The sequence below is a fragment of the Genypterus blacodes genome, unplaced genomic scaffold (genome assembly GCF_046128005.1).
Source record: "Genypterus blacodes isolate CSIRO-AG114 ecotype Tasmania unplaced genomic scaffold, CSIRO-AGI_Gbla_v1 ptg000111l_1, whole genome shotgun sequence".
Lineage (NCBI taxonomy): Eukaryota > Metazoa > Chordata > Actinopteri > Ophidiiformes > Ophidiidae > Genypterus > Genypterus blacodes.
The window spans coordinates 4,549,849-4,577,816 of NW_027466915.1; the positions used below are offsets into that span (position 1 = coordinate 4,549,849).

At 40.6% G+C, this 27,968-nt stretch overlaps 1 protein-coding gene across 2 annotated transcripts; it reads right to left on the reverse strand.

The window, feature by feature from the left end:
- Positions 1 to 213: 213 nt before the first annotated feature.
- On the reverse strand, positions 214 to 27,835 carry hlcs (holocarboxylase synthetase (biotin-(proprionyl-CoA-carboxylase (ATP-hydrolysing)) ligase)). 2 transcript variants are annotated; one of them, XM_076161388.1, is made up of 11 exons: positions 27,500 to 27,835; positions 26,048 to 26,188; positions 24,680 to 24,842; positions 23,116 to 24,107; positions 22,325 to 22,504; positions 15,777 to 16,057; positions 3,765 to 3,832; positions 3,427 to 3,587; positions 2,368 to 2,482; positions 1,955 to 2,168; positions 214 to 1,562 (listed from the first exon to the last, which is right to left on the reverse strand). In XM_076161388.1, exons 1-11 carry the CDS (start codon positions 27,737 to 27,739, stop codon positions 1,391 to 1,393), a joined length of 2,727 nt encoding a protein of 908 aa, XP_076017503.1. In that variant the 5' UTR covers positions 27,740 to 27,835; the 3' UTR covers positions 214 to 1,390. The 2 variants fall into 2 exon arrangements, with proteins under 2 accessions (XP_076017503.1, XP_076017504.1); XM_076161389.1 differs by lacking the exon at positions 26,048 to 26,188.
- Between the last annotated feature and the right edge of the window lie 133 nt (positions 27,836 to 27,968).

A 27,968-nucleotide genomic window follows, 5' to 3' on the forward strand; every position in this document is an offset into this window, starting at 1 on the left:
ACAGCAAAGCCAGCAAGAAGTGAACATGAATGTTCTTTCTTCTGCCATAAATCTGTAACGTTGTTTAAAAAAGGGAGATAAGGAGAAACCCCAAAGATACATAAAGTGGAGCCTGCAGGTACCGTGAGGCTCATTCAAACAATCTGATTGATCTTGAGGCGCTGACATTTAAAGCACCACCTCAAGACCAATCACCTCGTTGGACTAAGATCCAACAAATTCTGCTCTGGATTAGGATTGCCTTGAAGCATTGTTCGCTTGAGCTCCTCTGCTCTGAAAAAACTGCAGCTTTTTCAAAACGCTGTAGCAAAACTCTTAACTAAATCTTGTGGATTTGATCACATCACGCAAGTCCTAGCGTCGCTACATTGACTTCCTTTAAGGTCTTAATTCTTACCTATAAGATACTACATGGCCTGGCTGCAGTGTATCTTTCTGACCTTATTGCTACTTACGTTCCTGCGCAACCCTTGAGATCTCAGTAGGCAGACCTGCGTGTATACCCAAAGGTCAAGACAAAGACTTTTGGAAATAGAGGATTTTCATATCACGCTCCTTTTCTCCAGCATTCTTTAAAGGCAGGCTTCCATGAGATTTTTAAACCGTGTCGAAAGACGCACCTCTTTCTCAGTATGCTTTGATATCTGTTAACTCACCAATGAACAGGAAGTCAAGTTCACAGTCTCCTTTTTGCAGGAGAGTGATTAGCCAACCCAGGCTTAGATAGACTCTGTCCACTCTTGGTCAGTGATAGTGTGAGTGTAGTGAGAGGATGGGGAACAACAGCTAACACTGTTGCTGGTGCAGTGACCAGGACTAGATCCCTCTATCCCTCAGCTTCCCACCTGCAGACATGGCAAGTTGTGTCCTCGCTGCTGCTGGGCTTAGTAATAGACAATTGCTAAGGTGATGTAATGATCACTTAGGGAAATAAATATTTGTACAGTATTTTTGCATGTTTACTTGTTTTATGTTTAAGCTTTTTTCAGATCGAAAAAACTGATAGTCATCCGTCAAACACCTATCACCTATCACCCTTAGGGAACAACATGGCTTGGTAAGTGGTAAGAGTCTGACAGCAGTCTCATTCCTTCACCAGTTCATTAATATGTGTAATGACCACCACAGCCTAATAAAGATGAACAAAGAAGATTATAACGACAAGCAAATAAAAGGATTGGGGCATTAATGATACATTATTTAGCTGCCTTCTACCAATTAGTGAATATAACAGAATACATAAAACTAACGTAAAAAGTTCATTAGGAAAAACAAATGTGCCCTATTTAAGGAAATGTTAATCATTACAATACAAGGTTCCGTTTAAATACAGTTTCAGTAACTGTGCTTGTTTTGTGTGCAGGATGTTCAAATGAAGTCAATGAAGGTTCTAATGCTGCTTGGTGACCACCAGGTTCTTCATCATGTCAAATGAGTTCCCATCAGGCTCCACTGAGACGACCCCATGCTCCCTGCTGTGGACTTGGAGAAAGCCGTTGTGGTCCAGACCCACCACTTTAGCCTCCGGTCCATCCTCGCTCCACAAATGGACATCAGTCCCACTGAGGTCAAAGCAAAGAAAGCAGCTGTTTTCAACACGTGTTTCAGTTTTTGCATCATGAAGCTATTGTATTTGATCATGTGATGAAGTTGATCAGGCATTGGAGGGTTGTTAATTCTGGAATACAGGAATAATGGGGATGACTTAAGAAAGAATCGATTCAACATTTGACCACAATGTGACTCTCCAACAGGCTCTGCAGATGAAGCCTACCTTTAGATTATGATGTACAAGGAATGAGACACCTGAGGCACAAGTATTCAATCTAATTTTGGTGTTTGGAAAACAGATCGACTGCGTGAATCGGATTACAATGGACTGAGTGATGGATAAATTATAATGTGCATATGCTGTGAGCTTAGAGTGAGGTAGCAGAGGTGTTAGTAGCCTCACCTGTGTAACCATCTCTTGTAATAGAGAGGCAGGACAGCGTCAGGGCCACCCTGTTGGAAGTTAGTGATGAGGTCCTCCAGGCAGCTGATACTTCTGGCAATGAGCTGGGCACAGGTCAGGGGCTGCAGGCTGGAACCATGCTGACTGTTGTACTGTTGGACCAGGTCGTTGATGCATATTGTGGGGTTACTGTTGCTCACATTAAAGCCACACCCTGCAAATCAAAATATATGATTCTTAAGACAATGCTTCATGCTACATTTATTGTTATTGTATTATTCACACACACGCACGCACGCACGCACGCACGCACGCACGCACGCACGCACGCACGCACGCACGCACACGCACACACACAGTAAATCTCACAGATAAGACACGCATATCGGTCCCATCTCAGTCTGATACCTCACCTATGAGGAGATGAAACGTTGAACCAATTACAGTGGATGTCACCAGTACACCCCCGAGCTTCATCAGGTCACTGTAGTAGATGTCATTGGGCCACTTCACTCTCATGTCTATGTCCTGAAACAGGAGGAAAGAAAAAGCACCAAAAATCATGAAGCTTAAATCCATGCTGAAACCTTCTGAGGCCCACACTCTTTACAAAGTGATTGGTCCAGTTGAGTAAAATATAATTCAGCTTTATTTATATAGCAGCAAATCACAACAAACTTTTTCTCAAGACACTATACATACAGGGCATTAAAAGAAGCCCAACATTCCCCCAACTGCAAGCACTCAACAAGCAGCAACGTCAAGAAAAACTCCACTTTAATGGGAAGAAACAGACAGCTTGAGAGAGAGCGAGAGAGACGGAGAGAGAGCGAGAGGGAAATAGAGAGAGAAAGAGAGAGAAAGGAGAGAGAGACACATACAGAGAGGCACAGCAACAACAACAAGATTAAGTAGAGTGTAAATATGACTAATGATATTAATACAAACAGCAGGAGAAAATGTACTTCTTAAAAATGTACTTCTTAGAATCTTAGAACTCTTAGAACCAATTTGGACTCCAACTAGAGACGGACTGGAGGGAGGAATTCATAAGCAAATTGCACACTCTCGTCCTGTGCTCGTCTGACACTCATCCAGTTTAAGGTTATACACAGGGTTCACTCCTCTAAATCAAGACAATCTCAGCCACATGTTTTTCTTCTGCCCCAGGTTACACAATCACTGCTCTGGTTACTTTAACACAATGTCCATCATATTGGGAACGCAGTTTGAACGTTCCCTTCATTTTGCCAATTTTGGGACTCCACTTGACTGGGGGGGCCAGGATGGGGGTGTGTGAATGTGGGGTTGGGGGGTGTCTTCGGGTGGCATTTTTCTTTGTCTTTGCAACAAAAAAATCCAAAAACAATTTATATATATTTTATATTGAGAGGAGGTACGTGTTTTCATGTACAGATGAAGCTAGCATCAAGATTCATGATTAAAGAATGAGCATGGCTACAGGCTGGTACCTGGTATCCAGGCAGGGTCCGCACAGCCTCCACCACAGCCAGGGCAGCCAGGTGTTGCAGGAAGGGGATCCTCTGACCAAGCCTGGAGCTCAGATCCACCTGCACACTAACAGTGAACATGGCACAACCAGGAGGGCTGAGCCAGGCATTTTTGCCCCGACCTATGGCAGGAAACACAAACAACAGGCTCTCACCACATCCTGACGAAACCTCCTGACAAATTACAGCAAAAATTACGCCGACTGAAATTTTGAGTTTTAAGAATACCCCACTTCATACAAAAGAGTTGTGTATGTGTGTGTATGCATGTACTGTATGTCTGCTGGAAAAGTACTGACCTCTGCCCTGCCTTTGTCGAGCAGCTACAGCTACTAAGCTTACATCCTTCGGTAAGTGCAGCGTCAGTCTGAGGAAAAAAAGAGAAAACGAATAACCAACACAGCAGATGAGACAACTGACAGAAAATCTGAGTTAGTTGTTTTTGTATAAAATAAGCCTGTTAACTGTGCTGTGCTACTCTGAAATTTGCTCTAAAAATGCTCAGACTGGCTAAGCTCATGAAGGCTAATTGGAGATGTCTTGGCAATTCATTTTATAACTGCACTCTGACACAATAATGAGGACAACAAGGAAAAACAAGCTTAGATGGAGACCAGACAAATTTAATGCAAATAAATGTCAAACCCCACCACAAATCACCATTTCAAGGCTGAAGAGATGGTGATTCATGGGGATTGTTCTTAGTCTTTTAACAGTTGTGCCATCGCATTCTCTCAATTTCCAATTTCTTGTCATTTTGTTCCACACAAACACACCTCCTCTTCCCCAAACTAGGAGTGCTTGACCTCCCCCTCTTCACAGAGCACCTCTGATAAAGTTGTACATTTTCAAAAATTCCTGAAGGATTTCTCTCTTTCCTCCTTTCTCTCTCACATGCTCAGTCCAAGTTGTTTGTAAAGTTTGTAAAGCACATATTATTCAGGAAATCATAAAACTAACTCTAAAATCAAACTCTGAAGTTTCTACAACATGAATGAGCTAAAATATGATTTTAACAAATTTATGTGAAATATACCAAGGAGCAATACTGCTCCCCTTTGGGATGTTTGATGTCAAACCTTGTGCTCTCCATCGCAATCCTCACTAATTAACTCTGTAGATACTGTGCATTAGTTTGTGTTACAATAAATGTTTTTATAGAAAGTGATCCAATAGTGAATATAATTCTATTAACACTAAGAATAGTCCATATAGCAAATGTATGTTAACATAGACTATCGTTAATTTAGTCATAGAAAGGTTATTTATAGGAATACTGTAATTAAACATTTCAATGGGTGAATGGTGAATTTTGGATATGCAAGATTTGATCATACATCGTTAGGTTAAGAGCGACAGGACAAAGGACTGGAATAGCTTGGAACCAAAAACAGAGTCCAGATAAAATAGAGATGTTCTTCTTGTTTTTCAGTTCATTTTCTTTCCCAGCTCAGTCTGTTTTTAGTTCAGTTTAGTCTTCTTTCTTAGTTCACTTCTTTTCCAGTTTAGTCTTCAGTAAAAACTTCTTTTGCGCCTTGGAGCTACTATTTAACAATTTGTATTCTACTATTTTGCTCACATTTTACAGTTACTTTTTTTCTTTGCCAAGCTAAGCACCGTACTTTTAATTTGTTCAAACTTAGTAACTTCACCCCAACAAGTGAAAGCTTTCTTTTGCCAACATTACCAATTAAAGAAAATATTGTCTTTAAATGGGTGATAAGAGATAATTATTAGTGACTGATCAGTAAAACATTAAGGGGTTTGTGATTTGGGTCCACAAGGTACTCAGCATTCACACCGTGTTGTATCAGTGCAGAAAATATTTGTTCTTTGTCTGATCTAAAGTTAAACTGATCCCCTGGCCTCTATTGGCCAACGAAAAAAGACTTGACGATAGCAAAGCGTGATGCGATGGCCTTTCTGCCATTATGATGCAAAGCAGATGAATGATCTTCAGCTTGGTTGTCAGGGAGGTCCAGCTCATAGTAACAGAGCTGTCCGTCTTTCAAAGGACGCCTTAATCTACACTCTGACATACGCGCAGAGAATCCTAATACCAGCTACGACCTAACAACAACACAAAACCGCACACAGCCTATAATCATAATGACTAACTTCATCAATTATCCATTTGTCGAAAGTTTCACTAATCCATTAAATATTCAGAGATAAATGCTGAAAATATTGATAAATGTCAACAAGTGGTAACATGTCAGACATTACATGAGATGTTTTGTCTTGTTCTTATTATAAATTATTTTAAAATTATAAAGCATTTCAGTAAGGGCAAGTAACATCATACAAACATTCGCCCTAATTCAGATTCATAAACGCCTGTTGCCGGCCACTTTAATATAGATTTACTATGATTAAGGCTATATATGTATATATATATATGTATATGTATATGTATATGTGTGTATATATATATATATATATATATATAATATATATATATATACACATACATACATACATACATACATATGTGTACGTGTATATACACATATGTATATACATATACATATATGTGTACATATACATATATATATATATACATATATATATACATATGTATATGCATATACATATATGTGTACATATACATATATATATATATATATACATATATATATACATATGTATATGCATATACATATACATATATGTGTGTGTATATATATATATATATATTTAATACCTGTTTTCATTAATGAATGAATGAATGAATGAATGAATGAACTAATTAATGAATTAATGGTTCCATACAACTGCAATCTCTGCACTCATTTACTTGCACTACTCTATATTCTCTGGCTTATTACACAGTCAATTGTATGTTATGTTAGATATACACTGTATAACTGAAAATGTTTTTTCTTTCAGACATGTAACGATGACACAATGTGTCATGTATACTCAAGCAGAACCCCATATGCAATAATAATAATAAATACATAACCTGTATTTGGAAACGTGCTACACACATGGCTCAGACTAGCAGGAGTGGGATAAGGTGGCCTCACAACCTTTACTTTGACACTGAACACAACATCAAAAACGTGCCAATGTGCTCACACCTTTTTTGCATTGTTGTTGTCTTGTTGTCTTATGTCTTATATGTTTGATATCGCACCAATAACCACAAAAAAAATTGTAAAAAAAGTGTAAATTTAATTGGCAATAAAAGCTATTCTGATTCTGATTCTGACCTGCAAAATGAAAGCTACCTCACAACCTGAGCCTGAGGTGGAGGAAAACAAATGGAGAACCATGTTTCTCCTACGTGGCCCAGTCTGTGGAAAATTTGGAAAATTTTGAGAATCTGATGTGAAATCAGAAGATGTGGAGATAAATCCACAGGCGCTATGGGAGCTGGATCATGACCTCATTGAGGCTGCAGCCAGTTAGGAGCAGGTGGAATTCACACCGCGCCACGACTGCTGTCTGACAGGACCACCAGAGCACCGTCCAGCTCCGTGACCAAGTCCTCTCTGCTGACAATCAACCTCCATGGAGAGCAGAGTGGGGCCAAGCAGAGACCCAGCAGGCTCTCCACAGCTCCCTAGCTTCACAAACTAACTCCAAATGAGAGCAACTGGAAGCACACAGCTGAGCAAGATGGACTCATCGATCAGACATAAGAAACAGTTAGATCCACATGTACCACTTCCCAACCCCCACACCACCTTCAACACACATAACAACCAAGCGGTCAGTTTACAGAAAAATAACCAATAACCACCACACACTATCAGGAACTGAGTAATAAAAATAACACTACTATTAATAATAATAATAAACATGGAATTGCACAGAGATTTGGATGAAATTAATCAAATATATTCTCTTAAACAATCTTACATTTTTGTAAATCTCTGTAATGTCTTCCTATGTTTTATGTGTGTGTGTGTGTGGAGTCATTCACTACTTCAATAAACCCCGCAGATAACTTAATCTGTAATGATGACTTATAAAAGCTGCGATGCAGAAGATAAATGACGTGAAATAATCAGGAAAGAAACTTTTTTTGTAACACAGACAAAAACATAAAAACACACAAGGTTTATTGGTGTAATTGAATAAATCACCCACTCTCTCTATTACATGTGTACATGGCCAGTCCCTGTCAGTCAGTGGAGTGTGTGAGAAGAAAATTAATCCTTTGAGTTTGAGGATTCACTAAGTAAAACTTCCATCTGACCTGCTGACTAACACACTAAGAATCTCTAATTAATTTCTAAAACTCAATTATAAGATCAGTAGCAGATCACACACATCTCCAGTCTGACACGTTAATGCTCTTAGGCACTCAATGGGAGCTGGTCAATAAAGGATTTGGGAGAGAGGGGGTTATAATGTGTGCACAGCTCAGCTCAGTGGCTCTGTGCTGAATGCTCCAGACTAATGCATTCCTCTGGAACCTTAATCTCAGTCTGAAAGCACATCCAGCATATTAGAGAAGAGAAAACACTCCAATCTATTAGAAAACTTCTCCATCAGGTCGACAGAGGAATCCACAGTGAACTCTCATATAAACAGCAACAGTGAAGCAAACCAAACACATCAGACATATGGCAACATGGGAACACGAGGAGTTCCTGAGCCATTTTACAATGTTCACAATGACACCGTAATGAAGCCATTGAAATGACATATCTATACAATTTTTTTTGAGTTTCAACATTTCTCCACAAGGCCACATGAGAGGAAACAAAGGACAGATTATAAAATGGAAAAATAATCAAGAGCCACAGCAAGTTAGAGAGAAAATGAAAGCAACCCTCTGCTGTCTGTCTGGCTCACCTTCACTGATCTGGGCCTCAGACAAGAAAAGGACAAAACAAAGCAGCAGCTCTGAGTGAAGAATATGAAGAGGCATCGTCTGTCCCTGGAGCAAGAACCATGGCCTCTAAAGCCAGATCTCTGTGCTAGCTGGGGAGGGGACCCCCACCCTTCACAAATGCCTCCCTGTTTTGGGAGGGCAACAAAGCCATAGGGGTCAACCTCCCACATCCAGCAGGTCAACTAGACAAACACCCGACAACCAGGACACAAGTGAGAGAACAGGACTCTGATCACAACCATCATCGTGAAAACACTCTTCCACATGGATATCACAGCCATGACTGACACTCAACTGCAAGGCAATGCAGCAAATGGTGTGAAAACGACAAAAAGTGTGTGCAGTAACACACACGGTTCTCTTCCTGTATTTGTGATCAGTACACTTCCTGTCACATTCAGCTGATGGCGTCAATTTAACAATGAAATGTACTAACAACTTCAAAGATATTGGTTGAGTGGAGAGGGAATCTAAACCACTTTACATCCAAACCCCCTCACTTTTAAGATTAAAATATGGCAGATTAAAAGATTACTTCAACCATCAATGCTCATTTTTCAAACAGGATTTGCTCTGCATAAGTGTGTTTGCATTGATCATTCAGCATTATCAAAGGGTTGATCGATAAAAGAGGACAAACTAATCTGTAAATGTCATTAATTGAGCTAATCCTGTTTAGAGGGGGGCAGCAGAAATGATCATTTCCAAATAGTACAATTGGAAGTGATCAATGAGAGGGACAGTGTCCATTAGAGCAGGGCAGCTGAGGCTGAGTGACCTTGGTGTGTCTGGACTCTAGAAGTTCTGGATAAAAACCTCATTTCAGAAAACAATCACCTGCTTCACTCCTTAAGACGCCATTTCTCCTCCATCGATAGTTTCTTTGAAGTGATTCCCTCGTGATTGTTTACAAAATGTGATTAGAGGAAAATTATGTCCATACTAGAGTACTGCTTGTTTATAAGTTGGAGCATTCTGGAGATATTTGGAGTTCACTGCCAGGCAGTGATTTGGTCTGGTCATATGCCTTTGAATGGACCCTTTCACCCCCCCCCCCCCCTCCCTTGTCCATTCCTAAATGGCTACACTGTAATAGTGGAAATCTGATTTTCTTTGTATGTATATGTCTCAGCTACTTCTCGGCATAGGGCAACATCACACAAGCAGTGAGCTGATTTGGGAAGGCACCCGGAAGTCACTTAAGGATAGAGATCCATGAAAAAATACAATAATCTCCTGGTCAAATGTCATAGAAAAACAATTCAAGTGGGGACAGTGAACAAATTTGCTTCCAACTAAACTTACAACTTTGTGCTGCAGCTTTAAGTGGCTTTTTCACATGATTCATGGATCTCATGATTAAATTTAATCATGAAATTAAAAGCTACTTTCATGATTAAATTAATAACTAACTAACTTCATTGAAAAAGACAAAAAGAAAATATGATCAGATGAATGATAATGATAGTTAGAAATCTCAGGAATATGAAGCTTTTCTGTGTTGTTGGTACCAGTCTGGTCTGTCCCTGCACCAGTGAAACAAACCTTGTGGACATAAACCGAGCTGTATCACGGCTCCATATGTTCCCCAGAATACCAAATGAGGACATTTAGGCATCTGCTTACAATCTTATATAATTGCAGGTGGAGCATGCAAGGTCAATTGGGCCAATTAGATTTTTATGGACAAACCTGTTTCTGCAGTTATGAGGCATCCATTTTCTGTGGACCAGATCCCTGAGTGGCTGCTGTGGTTTGGGTTTTTCACAGGAAACAGGACCCTAATTCCATACAGTGTCAGTTTGGATATTGGATTGCTTGTGAAAACAAACAGTGATTGGCGGGCTTCGGCCCGACAACTGGAACAGCTTTAAGTAGAAGAGTCCCTTGTTCAGCTTGTCTGTCCAATTCAGACGCCCAGTTTATGAACAGAATTCTGTTTATGCGCAAACCTCAGGAATATGATGATAAATACTCACGAGAGTTGCAATTTTCCAATAATGAAAGTCAAGGAGAGGTAAATGCCAGAAAAAAATATTTTCACAAATGCAGAGGACATGGAAAATCTGTATGACCACAAGAGCAGTATAAAATATTTGGAATAAAATTTACATCCATTGCTGCTTTGCCTTCTGTACGCAAACTCTTTTTAGAAAGAAGTGGGAGGTAAAAGTAGATTTTCCTGTTTGAGGCTGAAGCTCTCTTAAGAAAAAGAAGTGAACATGTAGGAAGTGTGTAGCTCCAGGCGCAGGGATCAGGTTCAGGAGAGCAGGAAAACTCTCATTATGCTCTCTGGAGCAGTCCAGGGTGTTAAAAAACCAGAGGCTCTTATCCTGACCCCTTCACAAATAAACACGTCCACACGGTTACCCGGTTACAAAAACTGAATAAAACTAACAGAATATTTGGAGTTGGTGTAATATTAAAGGAGAGTGATTGAAAGTTTGTCTATAACTGCATTTATAATACAACTTAATGACATTAATAACTGAATAATCAAACACTGTACGCAGAATTTCCATCTCTACCCAAGGCAGCCTAAGTGTGTAGAGAGCTCTGAGCAGAAAGCTTGTTGGAATGGAGGAGAGGAACATTTCAAAACAGTTTCAAAGAGCAACAGTTTCCGGTTTCAACATCTATATCTACAAACACAATAACCTGATTTGTGACAGAAAGAAATACAAAATGAAATTTACCTTTGTGTTATGTGAATACTTAACCACAAACTGAAGTGACGTTTCACAAGCTGTTTTCTTCCTTGACTATAAATGATGGACCATCCAGTGTCCATCCACTGCACTAATCAATAAGCAATACCCAGAGATAACAGGCTTGCAGGCCACCATGCTCAGCCCTTTCATCAGCTCCTCTGTTTCAGGAAGCACTGCACACCATGTAACTACACAGTCAAAGCACTTGAACATATTCAACATCTGAAACTCAACACCTGACTGATTTAAAATGAGACTGCGATGGAATATAGTAATGCACCGCTGAATGTAGTAAGTAATGCCAAGAATAAAATTAATATTTTGTAATGTACTTGTAGTTTGAAGTTGTCAAATGTCCAGCTTTTGTCAGTATTTGTCAGTATCAAAATCTTCCATTGAATTTTCAAGTAACCATGTAAAATCCAGATACATCATGTCTGCCACATTGTGATTGAACCTCAGTAGGCGGGTCCTAGTGATTGTGATGATTGATGGCAATATGCGTTTCTTCAATTGCTCTGTGGATGATCCTCATCATTCATAAAATAGCTAATAACTTTTGCATGTGCTTTCATCGCCCATGTTCCAGGTCCAGGTACACATTTAAGTCGGCATCAGCCTTATGCTGTCTGGCAGGTCAACTGCATTCAGTTCTCAATGCTTTCTGTGCATTTTTACACTTCGCATTGAGATGCATTTTTCCTTCTCTGGATAGGGATCACATGTTCATGAAAGTTCACTCTCACCTTTCCTTAGTATATCTGTACCATAACGTTCAATTTCTATGAAAATATTAAGTATCACACTGACAATAAACATACAGGCTTGAAGAGGTAAAACAGAGCCGTTCCTTAATAACACCATTAATCAAGTCTGTTCCAGAGGAACATCTGGAAATTCTAATATTAACGCTGAAATCAAACTGGAGCAACAGTTTGGTGTTTTTTTTAGGCTCCCCTGCTTTGGTTCTTGTACAACCTTAATGACAACAATGTCTGTTCCAATCACCTCAGTGCTGCTCCACCATCCATTTTTCAAACTTTATGACAGCTTTAATCGCTCCCACCTGCTGCTGATCAACACACACTTTAACTCACATGTGTAGACGCGCACAAAGACGCTTGTGAGCCGCAACCTGCCTCTGTTGCACAGAGCTCACACACAGGAAATTAGTTCCAGACACACGCACACACGCACAAGCAGGCAACCCACCCACCCACCCACCCACCCACCCACCCACCCACCCACCCACCCACACACACACACACACACACACACACACACACACACACACACACACACACACACACACACACACACACACACACACACACACACACACACACACACACACACACACACACACTTCAATTTGCTTTCGTGTGATTTGATGCTCAAAGGGTGCTGTCACCATTATCATTCACAGTCAGAGAGGAGTTGTATTAATTGAGGACATGCTGAATCATTCATCTGATCAGAGCATCACATCATCAGGCAAAAGCATTCTACCTTGAATCAGTTTTTACACAACAAAGCATGTATTGGATAGGGAGTGGCTCTGATATGGGTGTTTTTAAGATGGTAATGATATACAGCAGTTTCTTCAATATGTGACAAGATTTCATCATGCCATGGTAACTTTCAAAACTTTGAACATACAGCATGTATAAACTTTTCTTTGTGCAGTCGTCATTTGGAAAGACCAAACACTTAATTGGCAATACAATTATTAGCTATTCTGATTCTGATTGTGATTCTATCAGTCCATCATTAAGCCGTCCTCTGTAATCATAGGGAGAAGTCACCATGGGGTCAATGTCATACTTGAAAAACTGCAAATTTGACTGGTTTTCAATGAGAATTTTCTCTGTTTTGTCTGAATACTTCCCGATTTGTTGGTTTTAAAATGCTCTCTGTTCTGTCAAAGCCACTTTCTATGAAGAAATCATTAGTGCTGGCGAAGGCAACATATAAACTCTTTCTCCAGTCTACAGCTTATTCAAGCCCCCGAAACCCCACCACTTGGCACAGTGACGTGCCTGAAGCCTCCATGATTGAATAGTCTGGTCACCCCACGCACCATCTCCTCCATCAGCCTCACTGCTTTTCCTCTCAAAACTACGATCTCTGAACTTATTCGTAAATTAAAGCCTGCCATCTGCAAACTTCCCACTAGCCTGATTAAGACCTACACTCTTTTCCCCAATTATAACTTCCCAAATTATGAAGTCCTCCTTCACATCTGGATCGGTACCTCCAGGCACTGAAAACTGCAGACGTAACGCCCCGTGTCAAAAAACCTGGTGCAGACCCCAATAACTTCAATCATTTCAGGCCCATTTCCAACTACCCATTTCTATCAAAAATCCTGGAACAGTCTCATTCTTCCATCCATTTTCTATAGCTGCGTATCCTTTCAGGGTTGTGGGGGTGTGGTAGTCTATCCCAGCAGGTCATCGGTGAGAGGCAGGGTACAGGTTGTAAAGTCAAGACAATTTTATTTCTGTAGCCCAATATCACATACAGTGTCTCAAAGGGCTTTACAGAACCACAACATCAGGAAATTCCCGACCTCATCCAAAGCTCTTTAGGAAGCTCTCCTTGTGTGCCATTCTGTGTGTGTCAGTGGCCCCCTTCCCACGTGTGTGTGTGTGTGTGTGCCTTATGTTTTCTATTACTGCATGTCCATTTTTGTTTTATTCCACTCTACGTAAATGGAATGCTAAATTATATCATCCAGCAGACTTATACCTATGATATCATCATACTAACAGCATTGATGTCATTTCCACCACCAACTTTAGCTGATCAGCTGAGTTATGGGCCACGGACATACAGCGACATTAAAAGAAGCTGCTTTTCACCTCCCAATTGCCCAAAATGGTAAGGCCAAATATGCATATGCACCTAAGCTTCAATTTTCCTGTCAGCGTCAGGTCCATCAACACTGAACTACAACGGCTGCTCATAACCCAAACAGGCATTAATTGGGCCAAAGAGGGCATTAATTGATGATTGGTGATTATAACAAGCAATAAAAACATTGACTTTGCAACAGAATAAAAGCAGCCTTCCTGTTAAGACTGGACATGGGCAAAATATCAGCGTGCAAACAAAGAGAAGATGAGGCTGTATCTGAATAACTCATCAACGTCTCAAAGGTCCGTATCACCTGGGACTATGGAAACATTGAGTCTGTTGAACAACATGTCATCCATCCTGAAAAGTATCTAAACAACAAGAAGAAACAGAGGAAAAGTGCACAGACAACTGATATGCTGCAGATGGCAGATATAATGGTGTTCAAAGGCCAAGCCAGGGGCCAAGGAGAAGCCAAGGTCATGGGTGCAGACATGGAGGACAAGAAGGAGGTAGAGGAAGGTCATATGCCTGTTTTAAGTGGAACATTGGGAAAAAGACTATCCTGAGAAAGGAAACCAACAAGCTGATTGACTAGCAGGGGACATGAGGACAGTAAAAGGGTTCAATTGCTTTTGACACAGAGAGAGACAAGAGGTCAACCTTCACTTCAAACAAAACACACACACAAACCCAAACAAACAAACAAATGATTTTGCAACAATTGAACAGCTCGAGTCTACACAGAAGGCAAGGCAAGGCAAGGCCAGCTGAAAACTGGCCAAGGAAACTGCCACTGCATTCTTGAGTGAAAAATATATGAAAACTGGGAGCGTAAGGTACATCAACAGTAAAACAACCGTCATGTCATGATGAAGTGGGGGGAAATTTCTAAACACTCATTTTTGCTACAGTTTACAAAGTTTCTGTTTCAGAGTATTGATGGCTGCACTGTTCCCCTTTCAAGCCTTTATGATTTTGCACAGTCCACTCTTTTGAACCTGACATCCAAAATGTATCTCCAACTGCATTCTTTCAAATCCAAAACATTGCAAGACTACGTAATTTTTAATTGTTTTATGTTTCAATTTTACTATACGTGTTGCCATTTGCCAATGCGAGGTTACCTTGAGTATCCTGAAAGCCCATAAATAAATGGAATTATTATTAATATAAATAGTATTATTATTGTGACAGCTTATTGTGAACATAAAGCTGTTTTTCCTGATTAGGGAATACAATGGGTGGGAGTTAATTTCACACGACAATGGAATTGAGGAGAAAAGGGACATAGGGTGGATGAGAATACCAGGAGCTGAGCTACAGCTTAGCTTAGACAACCAAGAGACAAAAAGTAAGCTATAAGTATCCCTGTGTCTCAACCCTCAGTGGCTGTTGCTGCCATTGTTGACACACCATCATTCTCAGCACATTTTAGCGTCACTGACAAGTCCAGATATCACACACACACACACACACACACACACACACACACACACACACACACACACACACACACACACACACACACACACACACACACACACACACACACACACACACACACACACACACACGGCAGGAGTATACTCTGAAGTCAATGAACTTGGCATGTTCTCAGGCTGTTAGTAAATGCTGCAGGGCCAGTAGACCAGTTTTCTACTATCAAATATTTTCGAGGGAGATATTAAAGGTGGCTACACAATGTGACTCCAGAGCACAGTGTCACTAAAGCTGCTTAAAGTTGCCAAATTTGAACATAGCCCACACTGCAGTGACAGAACCAACTAAAACAGCCATTTTCTTGTGAGAATACACAATTCCATTTTTGGGAGTATACTGCAAGCCTTGCAGTGCACGTTTCTGTGATAGCTGAGAGAAAAGCATTTTACCCTTCTAACATGTCCATGGTAGAGGTGACAACCTCAGCATAGAGCAAGATACGGCCCAGGATGCTGGTCTTCAGGTTCTCTCTGTACGTCTGCATGCTGAACTGGTTGCAGCTGTGCAACTCTGAAGAGTCGGTGACCAAAGGCAGACAACCATTGGGCAACATGGGGTCGTCCTGCAGCCCAGACAAGGACACCATCCTTAAGGACATCTTGGGCAAGTTGAGGAGGCCCTTTTGGTCCACGCGGGTATGGAGCCATCTCATGAAGCTGGCTTTGCCATCCTGTGAGGAACACAGGAACACCATCAGTCACTTCTTACTTAAGCACAAGAGGCTTCATTATCAAATACTCTGCTTTAGTCAAGAGATCCATGCTGAAAAGTGTATCCTCTAGTCCACAGGTGTCAAACTTAAGGCCCGTTTTATATGGCCTGCAAGAGCAAAATAAACGTCTTTGCCGCTTTTAGCGTACATTGTCCATAAACTACATTTCCTACAACGCATGTCGATTTTGTGACCCGCGAAGTGACGGCATCCCGCCATTAAACACATCAGTGTCAGATCAGCGTTTGATCAGCGATTCAAAAAGGTGATTTTCCGAGGATAGATTCTTGGATATTTTAGTAAATCATTGTTTCATGTAATCTCCGTCTGTGAACGGCTTTCTGTGCCTTACGATCTTCTCAAATCAATGTTCTTGTTCAATTTGCTCTTCCTAGCTTTCCATTGCAGTATCCAACTCGCTCTTTTACGGTCATTTCCAGCTCGGTACTTTTCAGTAAATGCTGCGTGTGTGTTCTTGAAATGTCTTTAGACATTTTGCCTTTTATTTCCCTTATTTGTTATAATTTCTCTTTCATTTCTCTCCATATAGCAAGCACATTATTATCTATTATTATTATTATCTATCTCCTATATTGTTGTCAGTGAAAGCAAATTGTAACTGTCCAGGCAGCATTACAATCATCATCTTTATTTTCCATTTTAGTATTCCAATAAATACAAGAAAGCCTAAAGCGCAGCATGTGTAACTTTAATGGCAACAGACTGAATTAGTGGTTAGGTAGGATGGCACGGCATGGGTCAAAGAGAACACTGATACGTTCTTAAATTTAGATTAGATTAAAAAGGTTACCATTATACCAGATGGACCGCAATAGCACCACATAAAAAAAACATTTCAGGGAGTGCAAGAGGATATGTGTGACAAACTGCAGAAAGTCTTGTGTTCCAAATAGAAAGCATAACGTCTATGTCTGAAAGCAGTTTTGTAGACTTTGCCTATGTTTGTGTAAAATGGCACTTGAAACACACCTGTGTCGTGTCTCAATAAAGGAAATAGAAATGGAGCTGTGCAGAGGCAGAGGCTGTGATCTGTGTGGTCTTTTTTCTGCATAAGCCTCATCTGTTATTTCCATATATAGTGAGACTTCACAGTATGACACTATTGAGTTTGGTCACATTTCTATCTGCTGATGTGTTAAGTTGGGCAGTTTCAGCTGAGGTTTCACGCTTTGGAACAATAATCATATTCAGAAATCAGCTGTCCAAAGTAATAATGATAAAATGTGTGAATTTTGTTGTAGGATGGATTTTCTCCTTGAAGTAAGTGTAGTGAATGATGTCATCAGTGTGCGTAGCTAATCAATGCCGTGGTGTAATTAGGCAGCGGTCCCAGTCTCTTCTGTTCCAGTCATTCCCTATCAATCACAGCCCTCTCACAGTTTCTTTGGATACAATAGACACAAAAATATGGATCTGTTTTACCGGTCTGGAGTTTTCCTCTGTGTGTAATTACTCCCACCAAAGAGGTTTTGAAAGCCGTCGCAAACATTGAATCTAATTAAAGACACACAGTTAAGTTAAAGATATCTACACAGTCCATCATTTGTACTTTAATATCCGTTACTTTGATTATGGAACTTACTGTTTTATGGACATAATATGAACGCAATCAGACACACCAATGAATATGTCACAAAATGTTTGAAAAATTGTTTAAAAATGGTTGCGCACACACCCCACTGGTTTGAACGCCGGCTCATTCTGTTCACCCCAACATTTCACGCAGAGGGACACAGTTAGTATGTACACACAGGAGAGAGCAGAAATACACACTCAGCAGCTGTGCTCATCGCGATACAATGTAACAATACAGCAGATGTTCTTAATATTGGAGTCAAGCCTGGGACCCACCATGGTGGAGCTCCCTGTGAGTTCTGAAAAGTAGCCAAGTGTACCCAAATCAGCAATCATCAATGGCTGTTCACCCACTAGATAATCAGTTCTCAAACTGATTCTGCTGTTAACTAAATATACATTGCTGCTTGACCAGAGAATGAGGTAAGTCTGATGTGAGGGCATAGACGTGGAGGTGGCAAGGTACTTTTAGTTCAGTTTAATTGAGTTTTTATTTTTATTGGATTCTTTTATTTTTATTTTAGCAATATCATTTACAGTCTAGTTTCCTGACATGTATAAGCGCATATGAGCACTTGTGAAAAATTGGTTATTTAAAAAAATGTCCAATATAAGCACCTTTTTTGAACAGATGTAGAATATGGAGGCAGGCATTACAAATGAGGACGTGTTGATGGGACCTGTGTTACCTGCCGTAGCATTTGTTCACTGTGCCAAACTGGAAAACCCTCATTTGCTCCGTGTTGACCCCCTGTGCCATTAGCCACATTCTCCATCATTTAGCTGAGCTGAGGGCCGGCTGGAAGATAATGTGGCTTACACAATGTGATAATGTGGAATACAGAGAGGCTGGTGGTTTAAAATTCAAAAATAGAAACTGAATTTCCATTCAGTCATTGGAATGTGTTCTTTCAATTTCAATTTTTTTTTCAATAAAATGCATTTGTTGATATGAATAAAAAATATTCTTTTCATAACATTTGCATGCCTAAGTGAATGAGTTACAATCACAGAATCTGCTAATTTCAATTTATTTGTGACGTCTTCATGATATTAGAAAAAAAAAAAAACCTCTTAGAGCATAATCAAAGTTTTAACATGCGGATAAGTACTGATCATCCATGACACAACAATGATTCATCTGCTTGCTGCAGTGGAAACTGAACCTGCTTCTGTTGAGAATGATCACTTGATGCATATAAGGTGATTAATGAAAGCTTTCCTTCACACCAGTCAATATGTTTCTGCCGATGTGTGACCTGGTGAGGTGCTGCTGATTCTTTCTTTTCTTCTGGATTTAACTCTGGGAGAACTACAAAGTCAGATGTTTGAATTAGAGCAGCTTCTTTGCTATTCTTGGTCTATCAAAGGAAGGTCGATAGTAATATAAAATTCTACCTGTGCCTTTGCTCCTTTGAAACCACTCTGGGCACCAGATTCAGGCATCCCACTAAGCGAAGAGAACAGCTTACATACTGTATGTATTAGTTGTTCTTGGAACTAGTATAAAGATGAAATAACCCTATTACAAACTAATTTTCTGATACATTACACCTGAAAAACGTAAGTTTGATAGTTCCAGATCTAGAGAACAAAATGAAATGGGAGTGAAATGGGAATTTATCATTGCAATTTTCTGCTCTGCCACAACACAATTATCTAATTTTGGGAGAAGATTAATTGGGCTCTTGATGAAATACTGAATATCACTTTGTCTGTCAGTTTTGTCTTGTCCAGAAAAGCTTATAGCTTTGCAAATGTTATCTTATAACCGACTCCCTCTTCTCTTTGATTTGGACTCGTTATAGAATTTGTTCAATCTTTTACTACATTACGAGCACGCTATGAAGCTGCACAATGTAATAATAGACCCCCAATATACAATAAATACAATACAATACAAAGAGTATATAATCATTTTATATTTATATGTGTGGGTATAGGTTGTGTCTGTATGTGATCTTCTTTTGTTTGTCTAATGGTTAGACAAGGGTTTCACTCTCACCTTTTCGAATTTGAAGAGAAAGAAAAAGAAACTTTGAAATTCTTAAAGCTAATTCATGCTCTGCAAACCTTGTTTCCACAGAATTTTTACAATAAAATAAATAAATAAAATAACTTGAAGTCATTTTAAATAGATTCAAATCAATTTAAATACAAATTAACTTATTTATTTATGTGTCTCTTTTTCTTGAAAAATAAGTCAATAACTCTGTAGCTGTAACTCGGGACTAAATCCATGTTTAATACATGAATACAGGTCAGTGGAAGTATAATAACATTAACAGTTCAATTTCATTCTGCTTCACTCCCTCACAAAATCTGGAAACAATCTGTACCACTGATTTCCATCAGCATGCATGTCCACGTTCACAAGCTGAAAACAACACATCTGTTATATCTGAAACATGGCTACATAATATTACTAAAAACAGCTACACATTTGGGTTTTTGTAAGGGAGGGACACATTCTGAGCCCAGACTGAATACAACAATAACTCTAATAATAATTGTTAGAAATAAAAGCTTTTCCATCTTGTAAGTCTTACACACATTTGTCCATCAGTTATGATGGTGACCAAGACACATCTGACTTTAATGCTTCACTATCTGTCATCAGTCAACAGCAGAGGTTTAATGGTGCTCATATGGCTTATTAGGCTTCATCAGGCAGAGAACACTCTATGGCACACTGGGCAGGATGTATAGGACTTTGTGGAGCCTGTGGAGATGTGCTGTTTTTTCATCATTTCAATCTATGGTAAGGGTTAAGGAATCTATGGTTTTCACATTGTTGTTCACAACCATTAACAAGACCTGTGGTAAAATAAACTCTAGATTATTTTAGGTCTAAAAACAAACTGATATTAAATAAATGAAAAACAAACTGATATTAAAACTGGTCTGATGGCTCCACACACAGCTACTGATGATGATACGATCACTACATATGAAGCACCTATTCAAAGAAGTCACATTTCTGACTACATACAACATAATTCATAAAAACACAGGGTCAGGTTTAATGTGTTCTAATGGGCAACCATGTTCACAAGCCCATTCAACTGATTAATCAGTTTGTTTAAATTGATAGATTGGCTGTCATCTGACATGCATTCCAATTTCACTGAGCCAATTGCTCCAGGCACCAAAACACAAGAGTGTGGTGACTTTAAGACACTACAGAGACTATAAAGACATACACATATTTTGATGTGACAACTGAACCGGCACCTCAGAGTTGATTCACCCGAGACATTCAACTTTCTTAGCATTGGCTGAGGGTTAGCTTAGTCTGTGATGATGCTTTAGGTTAAATTCAACTATAACAAAGGTTATATCAACGCGCTTTACATACAGAGCATTTAAAGGAACCCAACATTCCCCCATGAGCAAGCACTTGACAACAACAGCAAGGAAAAACTGAACCAGGCTCCAGATGGGCAGCCATCTGCCTTGACCGGCTGGGTCACTCTGGAGTGTAAAGAAAATAACTTCATTTAGGTTTGGGGCTAGATTAACAGAAACTGAGAATCAGCAGGACCCTTGGACAACACCCAGCACCAATCAACTCAGCCTTTCCGGTTTGAGTGTCAGGGGCATCAGCGGACGACTACAAGTTCAGAAGCCACATAGTGAACTTCGCTCTTAAAATGTAGCTCTAAAATTCCTTGGTTTGACAAGTCCATTTACCTTTTACATCAGAAAACACACCAAGTGTGTGTCTTGCATGGTCTGGATATCTCAGAGGTCCTAGTATCCCCCCCCCATCTACACACTGAAGTGCTGATCGTAAAGGTGCAGTTATTAAGGGTAAGGGATTGCAAACTCTGACGGCTGTTTTTACATTTATCTTTGAGCCACCATATTAACCATCTTGTGTCCAGCAGTCATATTGTGAAGACCAGGTGAGACCTCAATGCTGTTGGACACTCTTCTGTGTTGCCTGAGCACTGGCTGCTGTCAATCACTGTGACAGCTGATCAAAGCAGGTCAGTGCCTTCACATGTTTGGATTGGCCCTCAGCTCACCGACCTGCTGCATCCATTACTCATACATTTACATATATTAAGCAACGAAAACGTTTCCACATGTGCAGAAATATGTAGAATATCAGCACTGCAGTTCGTATCATAAACAATCTGCCACTCACTGAAAAGTGTGCACATGCACCCTCACAGACACACAGCAAACCTATATGACCTACCCAACATGTATTTTCTGAATCTGTGTTCATACTAACCGATCTGTTCCTGTCCACATTTGGACAGCATTAAATTCTGGACAACAAAAAATTTAATCTTTAAGGCCCTTTAGACATGTGTTCAAGGATTTTGCGATCTGTAACTTTTACATGAGCTCCCTCATCATGTCCACATATATCTGGCTTGCTTATACAAACACTAGCACCAAAAAGCACATACCAGACGGCTAATCTGCTTCTCAGCAACCCAAAATGTTGCATTTGTCCGGTGAAATTCTCGCTCTCATTTCAGCATCTTTGTTCTCAAAATATTCAGAAATCTTTGCATTATGATTCAAGTTACTACACCTTTTTCTTAGTTGTGATTTTTTGTATTGATTTGTCCTCCCAGTAAAATAATAATAATAATAATGTGTGGCTCGTACCTGAGTGGTGGCCAGCAGCTGCACAGGACTGGGAGCTGGGATATGATTTAGGTCACAGCTGAGGCCAAGAGAAGTTAGAATCTCTGTCAGGACTTCATAGCGCCGTGCATTGCTGACCTTCAGCTCGTCATACGTGTCCGACTGTACACTCTGGGGGACAGGAGGCGTTTCCAGGTGCACCTGGAACAGGCAACACATGTCTGAAACACAGGCTGACACAATCAAAGAAAATGTTTCATTTGCTCTCTTTTGAAATTCAATTTACTTTATTTAAAAGCCCAGTATGTAACCTTTTGACCTGATACTATCTTCATATAAACATATTTAACAGACTCATGTCAGAATGGTTGGGTGTCTGTTCAGCTAATCCCCATCTGTGGCATGTTTGAGTTGTAGTAGTTACAAATTAGTGGGTTCAAATTTATGTACAGCAACAAATTGTGGCTTCCTGGGCTGTTTTGTGTGCAACTTGTGAGTGTGCTCATAAACACACACCCAAGACACCTAACAGTGTCTCCTCTCAGGCCTAGCTTTGTGACACTGAGAGGAGACACTGTGGGCCAATAAGGAAGAAAACCCTGTAAGGGACTAAAACCAGAGGAAGCAGCTAAAAACCTTAACTGGCTAATGTTAATGGAAGACATAAAAGCTGAGGTATAAGATTAGATCCGAATGAACATGAACATTAACACAGTGCTGCAAAGTTTCACAATTTACACAGAATTTATTAAGTTTAATGTAGATTCTTCTCCTACTTGAGATTGGTCAGTTCCATTGCAGCTCGACATTACCTGACATAGGACAGCTTCTCCACCATCCTCTCCATGGGTCACCCGTATCACCACCATGTCCCTCTCCTGTCCACAGAGGTCACCTTTCAGCTCACCCCAGAGCTCCACTTCCCCTCCACCTTGAGGGTCCCTGATGAAAGCTTTCCCATGAGCCAAAACGCTCAGCTCTATCTCTGTATTGTCTTCTTTGGTGAAACTCAGCCTACTGATCTGCCCACGTCTCCTCTCCCTCACCTCCAGAGAGAGCCCTGCAGGGCACAGGGAGGAAGATAACCCCAGGACTCTGCCCCCTCGGCTTAGGTAGGTGAGAAAGCAAGTCTGAAGCTGGGGAGTCAGGGCTTCATTCTCTGCTAGCACCAGGAGCGTTGTGTTGTCTAGCCAGGGCTCGCTCAGAGCCTGCTGTGGTTGCAGGGGGTAAACAACATAGTTTTCCATGTTGATACACTCTATTAAAAGCTGACGGATTGCCTCAAAACGCTTCTGGCAACCACCTGTGTAGACCAGAACATTTGGTGGTTTGCCCTTACAGTCATATCCACAGTTTTCACCAGAGGCCTTAGCATCATGCTCAAGTTCATCTACAGTCTCATCTGCTTTATCTAGGATGACAGAATTATCATCGGGAAGGTCAGAAATGTTCTCAGCTGAGGCATATTTGACAGAGAGAATGGTGCTGTTCTCCAGCTCCAAACATTCATGGCAGCTGGACAGATGGAGAAGATGGCCATGGCCCTCCATGTGGTGGTGACTGCCCAAGGAGTGTTCCTCCAAGCCCACTGAACCCAGGTCCTGGGTGCTGCAGAGAGGCTCTGAGCCTCTTCGCTCCTCTAACCTCCTCCTGATCTCTGGCGTGAGGAGTAGGCTACCTTTGCGGAGCTGTGCACACTGCGGATCAATCAGCTCAGGCTTGGTGGTGCTAATCAGAAAAGATGGTGTTGTCTTTTGTTTCTTTTGCAACAGCTCTTTCAGTGTGGATTCCTGCAGGAGGACAGCTGAGGAAAAATGTAGAAGAATGTCTTGTCACTGTGTTGAAGGACTTTTCACATCCTGAAACTTATAAAAACACTTGTGTGTTTGCAGCCATCAAAAACACTGATGGGGAAGAGCAGAACCGTGTGTTGGTTTGTCACATTTTGGGTTGATAATTACTTTGGGTTGATAGTGACTTTCTCTAACACAGGCACATGAAAATGATAGTAGACACTCTACATTCAAAGGCAGATAGTCACCTTGAACTGCTGTCATTACAATGATGATCACAATTTACAAGTCTGATCTGATCTGATTTAGCGGTTTAAATAATATGTCATGGCCTCTTAACACACATGTTTCTAAAGTGTGACTAGATAAACTCTGAATGAAATCAAGAGCTAAAATCAGTCACCAATTCTTTTACTGGATTATCATTACAAAATCTAATCCAAACATTTGCCTGAATTTCTGTTTAATCTTTGAAATTGTAATGGGAAACAGATTCTCAGAGGGAAAATACAGATTATGTGATGGGACACAGAGCTCATTTGATGGAACATTCATTGAAGGTAATAAACTTTCAGGAACATACGGATTATCTTTGACGGCATGAGTCCATTGTCCAGCTGAAGACGATCTTCTATAAATGCCACTCCCAGCTGAGTAAAGTTCTCCACGCTGGCCTGAGCCACTGCCCGGAAAGGCTCCCCGGGGCTACAGGCCAGAGGAACACAGTAGTCGGACCACTTCAGCACCTAAACACAACACAGACCACTGCAGTTAGTTGGTTAGGTCAAGCGCAGACGGACAACCAAACTCTAGCAGCCCCTACAGGTTCCAAGGTGCTATATCACAGCAGCTGCTGTCATTCTTTAGGCCACACAGGTGTTGGATACGCAGACCAAAAATTATTCCTGCTGTAAAAAAGCATTGTTTCATCTTAGATCAGTGGAATGGAACTGCACAAATTCTTTGGTGTAAGTCTGGTGAAGTCATGTAAAAACTGGCTTCAACTAATTGCATTAGTGGAAAGAAACACAAAACACAGTGGAAATGTACAACTCAATGAAGAGTAAGAAGTAACCAAATAATTTAGTGTGAAAAGCCTGACATCTACTGGTGTAAACAAGTACTGTCCTGTTTTAATGCCCACTGCTTCCTACATCTACTGTGGGAATGTGGTTTATGGAATTAAGCTCAGGTGATGATTAACTACTTCACAATACTACAAAGTACACACTTCATACTTTACTTTGCACATATGTTGGCAGTGAGTCAACATGATATGATATTAAACGTGTTTGTATTAAAAACCAACCAAATGAATATGAAATGTAATTCCAGAAATATAAGATTGAAAAGTGTTTTGTATTGGTGGCCAGTGGAAACGTTTGCTCCTTACACTTATCTATACACCCCAAGGTGTAACGTGTGACGTTAGATACTGCATAATGATATTTTCTCCAGTGGGGACATGATACACATTGCTCACTACTAGTAGTAGATTAGTAAGAAAGCAGATGTCACATGAACACCAGCATGTGTGTCAGCATTACTACATATCCCTTCACAAGTTCTGCTGTTCATTCATCTGTGAAAGCATTCATTTCTTTCTTCACTTCAAAGGAAAATAAATTCAAAGAAAAATGTAATGTAAGCAGACAATGAGTATGACCTATACAGAAAACATAACCAAGTTCTTCAAATCTTCAATATAAAACATGCTGGTTACACACTGAGGAACATGCACATTTTCCCAATTGTTCTCAATCCTGATCCTGAAGTACCAAAGCAGTGAAGCATTCCCATGTCTCCCTGCTCTATGCAGACCTAAGGAGCAGGACTGAGAACCATTGAATTATCCTAGAGATAAGTACAATTAATCCAAAATAACACGTCTACATGTATGGAAGCTCCTGTGTTATGGTTTGCTATTGGTCAATTGATGTGTGATGCATACTTTCTTATTTGAAGTGTGAGGAGAGTGGAAGCCTGCTGTGTGTCCTGTTGCTTCTATGATGAATGAAATGTTTTCTATTCGTGAAGCACAGACCAGAGAGGACCCCAACAACACAGTCCATTTGCTGAGGTCATCACATTCCTAGAGACAGCACACACAACAGAGAACAATCGCTGATGTTAGACATTAGTCATTAGTAACACATACATTAAAGTCTCAAGATGGAAATCAGCGATCAGTTAGTCAATAGTGCATTTTAAAATCATAAAAATGACACCCATGATCAAACCTATTATGCATCTTAACGTGTGCCCAGTGGAATTACACTATATAACCAAGTATGGCACAACACTCATAATTACTGAGTTCAGGGGTTTCAGCCACAGCCATTGCGCAGGTAACAGGTAACACACAGTATCCACAGACGAGCACTGGCAGTAGAATGGGTCATAATGAAGACCTCAGTGCCACTGTCACAGGATGGAATCTTTGCCACTAGTCATGTTATGAATTTTCTCCCCTGCTATCTCTGGGCCCATGTACTTTAAGTGCAACCATAGCCATGAAGCAGTGCTCCATGCAAACTCACAAAGCTGTGCTGCTCAAAACTACATCTTGAAGCAACATCAACACAAGAACTGTGCATCTTGCAATTCATGAAATGGGTTTTCCATGGCCCTAAGGTCACCATGTGCAATGTCACGGGTCAGCTGGAGTGGTGTAAAGCAGGCCGCCACTGGACTCTGAAGCAGTGGAAACATCATTCTGAGGAGTGATGAATCACACTTCACTATCTGGACAGGCCGTCTAGTTCCAGTGAACTAAAACATTCTTAAACCTTTTAGACAAAGGTTTCAGGAGGGCCCTTTCCTGTTCCAGCATGAGCAGTCAGCAGCCTTGTATTCATTACATACCTGGAGAGCATGCAATGTTTACATTCCATCATTCATGTTGCCAGTCAAATTCATGATGGCAAGGTTTACAATGGTTTACAATGGTTTTATGACCAAAAATCACTAAACAGACGGCAGCAGAAAAGGAGCTTTGCATTTGTGACCTTTCAATTTCACTATGGTTTATCACAGAATCATGAAAAAGCACAGCCACTAAAAAGCCATGGCAGTATGAAGAACTATACACAATGATGCATACTGTTGGTGACCCTTAGCTATAATGTGTGCTTTGTATTAATAATTGTTTATCTTCACAACTGATACCTTGAGTAGGCTACCAACAAAGTGAAGTTATGTGATGGTTTATCTTTGTAACCAATGAATTGTTGTCGACTCTTCTGTAGTGAAACATGCATCTCTCTCATTGTGATTCATTATGGACTGTTGATGCACATAAATGTAGTGTGCTGACTTTACCGCTGATTGTGTTACTTCGTATATATTGTCAGCTTATCAATTACATCTCTTCGCACGAGGAGCACGAGCTCTTTTCTCCAACCTGAGGCTCCGTGACATAGACGGCCCTGTTTCCCAGCTGGAGGAAGACGCTGTCCTCGGGCACAGGCAGGTCTGTGAGACGTTCGCGGTCCGGTGCTGAGTGCGGGGCTGTGGCCGGGCTGGAGCAGAGACTGAAGCTGAAGCTGGGGCTGTTCAGTCTGCACAGCCTGTCACGGATTAACAGCGAATAGCCCTTTTGGAAGCGAACCCAGAGGTAAACGTAGCACAGTGTTATAAACATTGTAAGGGGCCTACGTGCAGGCTGCCATAGCTGGTGCTCTCTGCTCGTCTAAGGGTAATGCTCCCGCAGGATGAACGTCAATATCACATCCGTAATGCAGCTGCCGGGTTGGTTCTTCTTTTGTCCTGCCAGGTCGGAGTGGAAGCAGCGGGGCGCACTGCTGCCCTCAGCCGCGTGGGAGTGGAATCGATTTCAGTTTAACATGAAATAATGAATACTGATGTTGAAA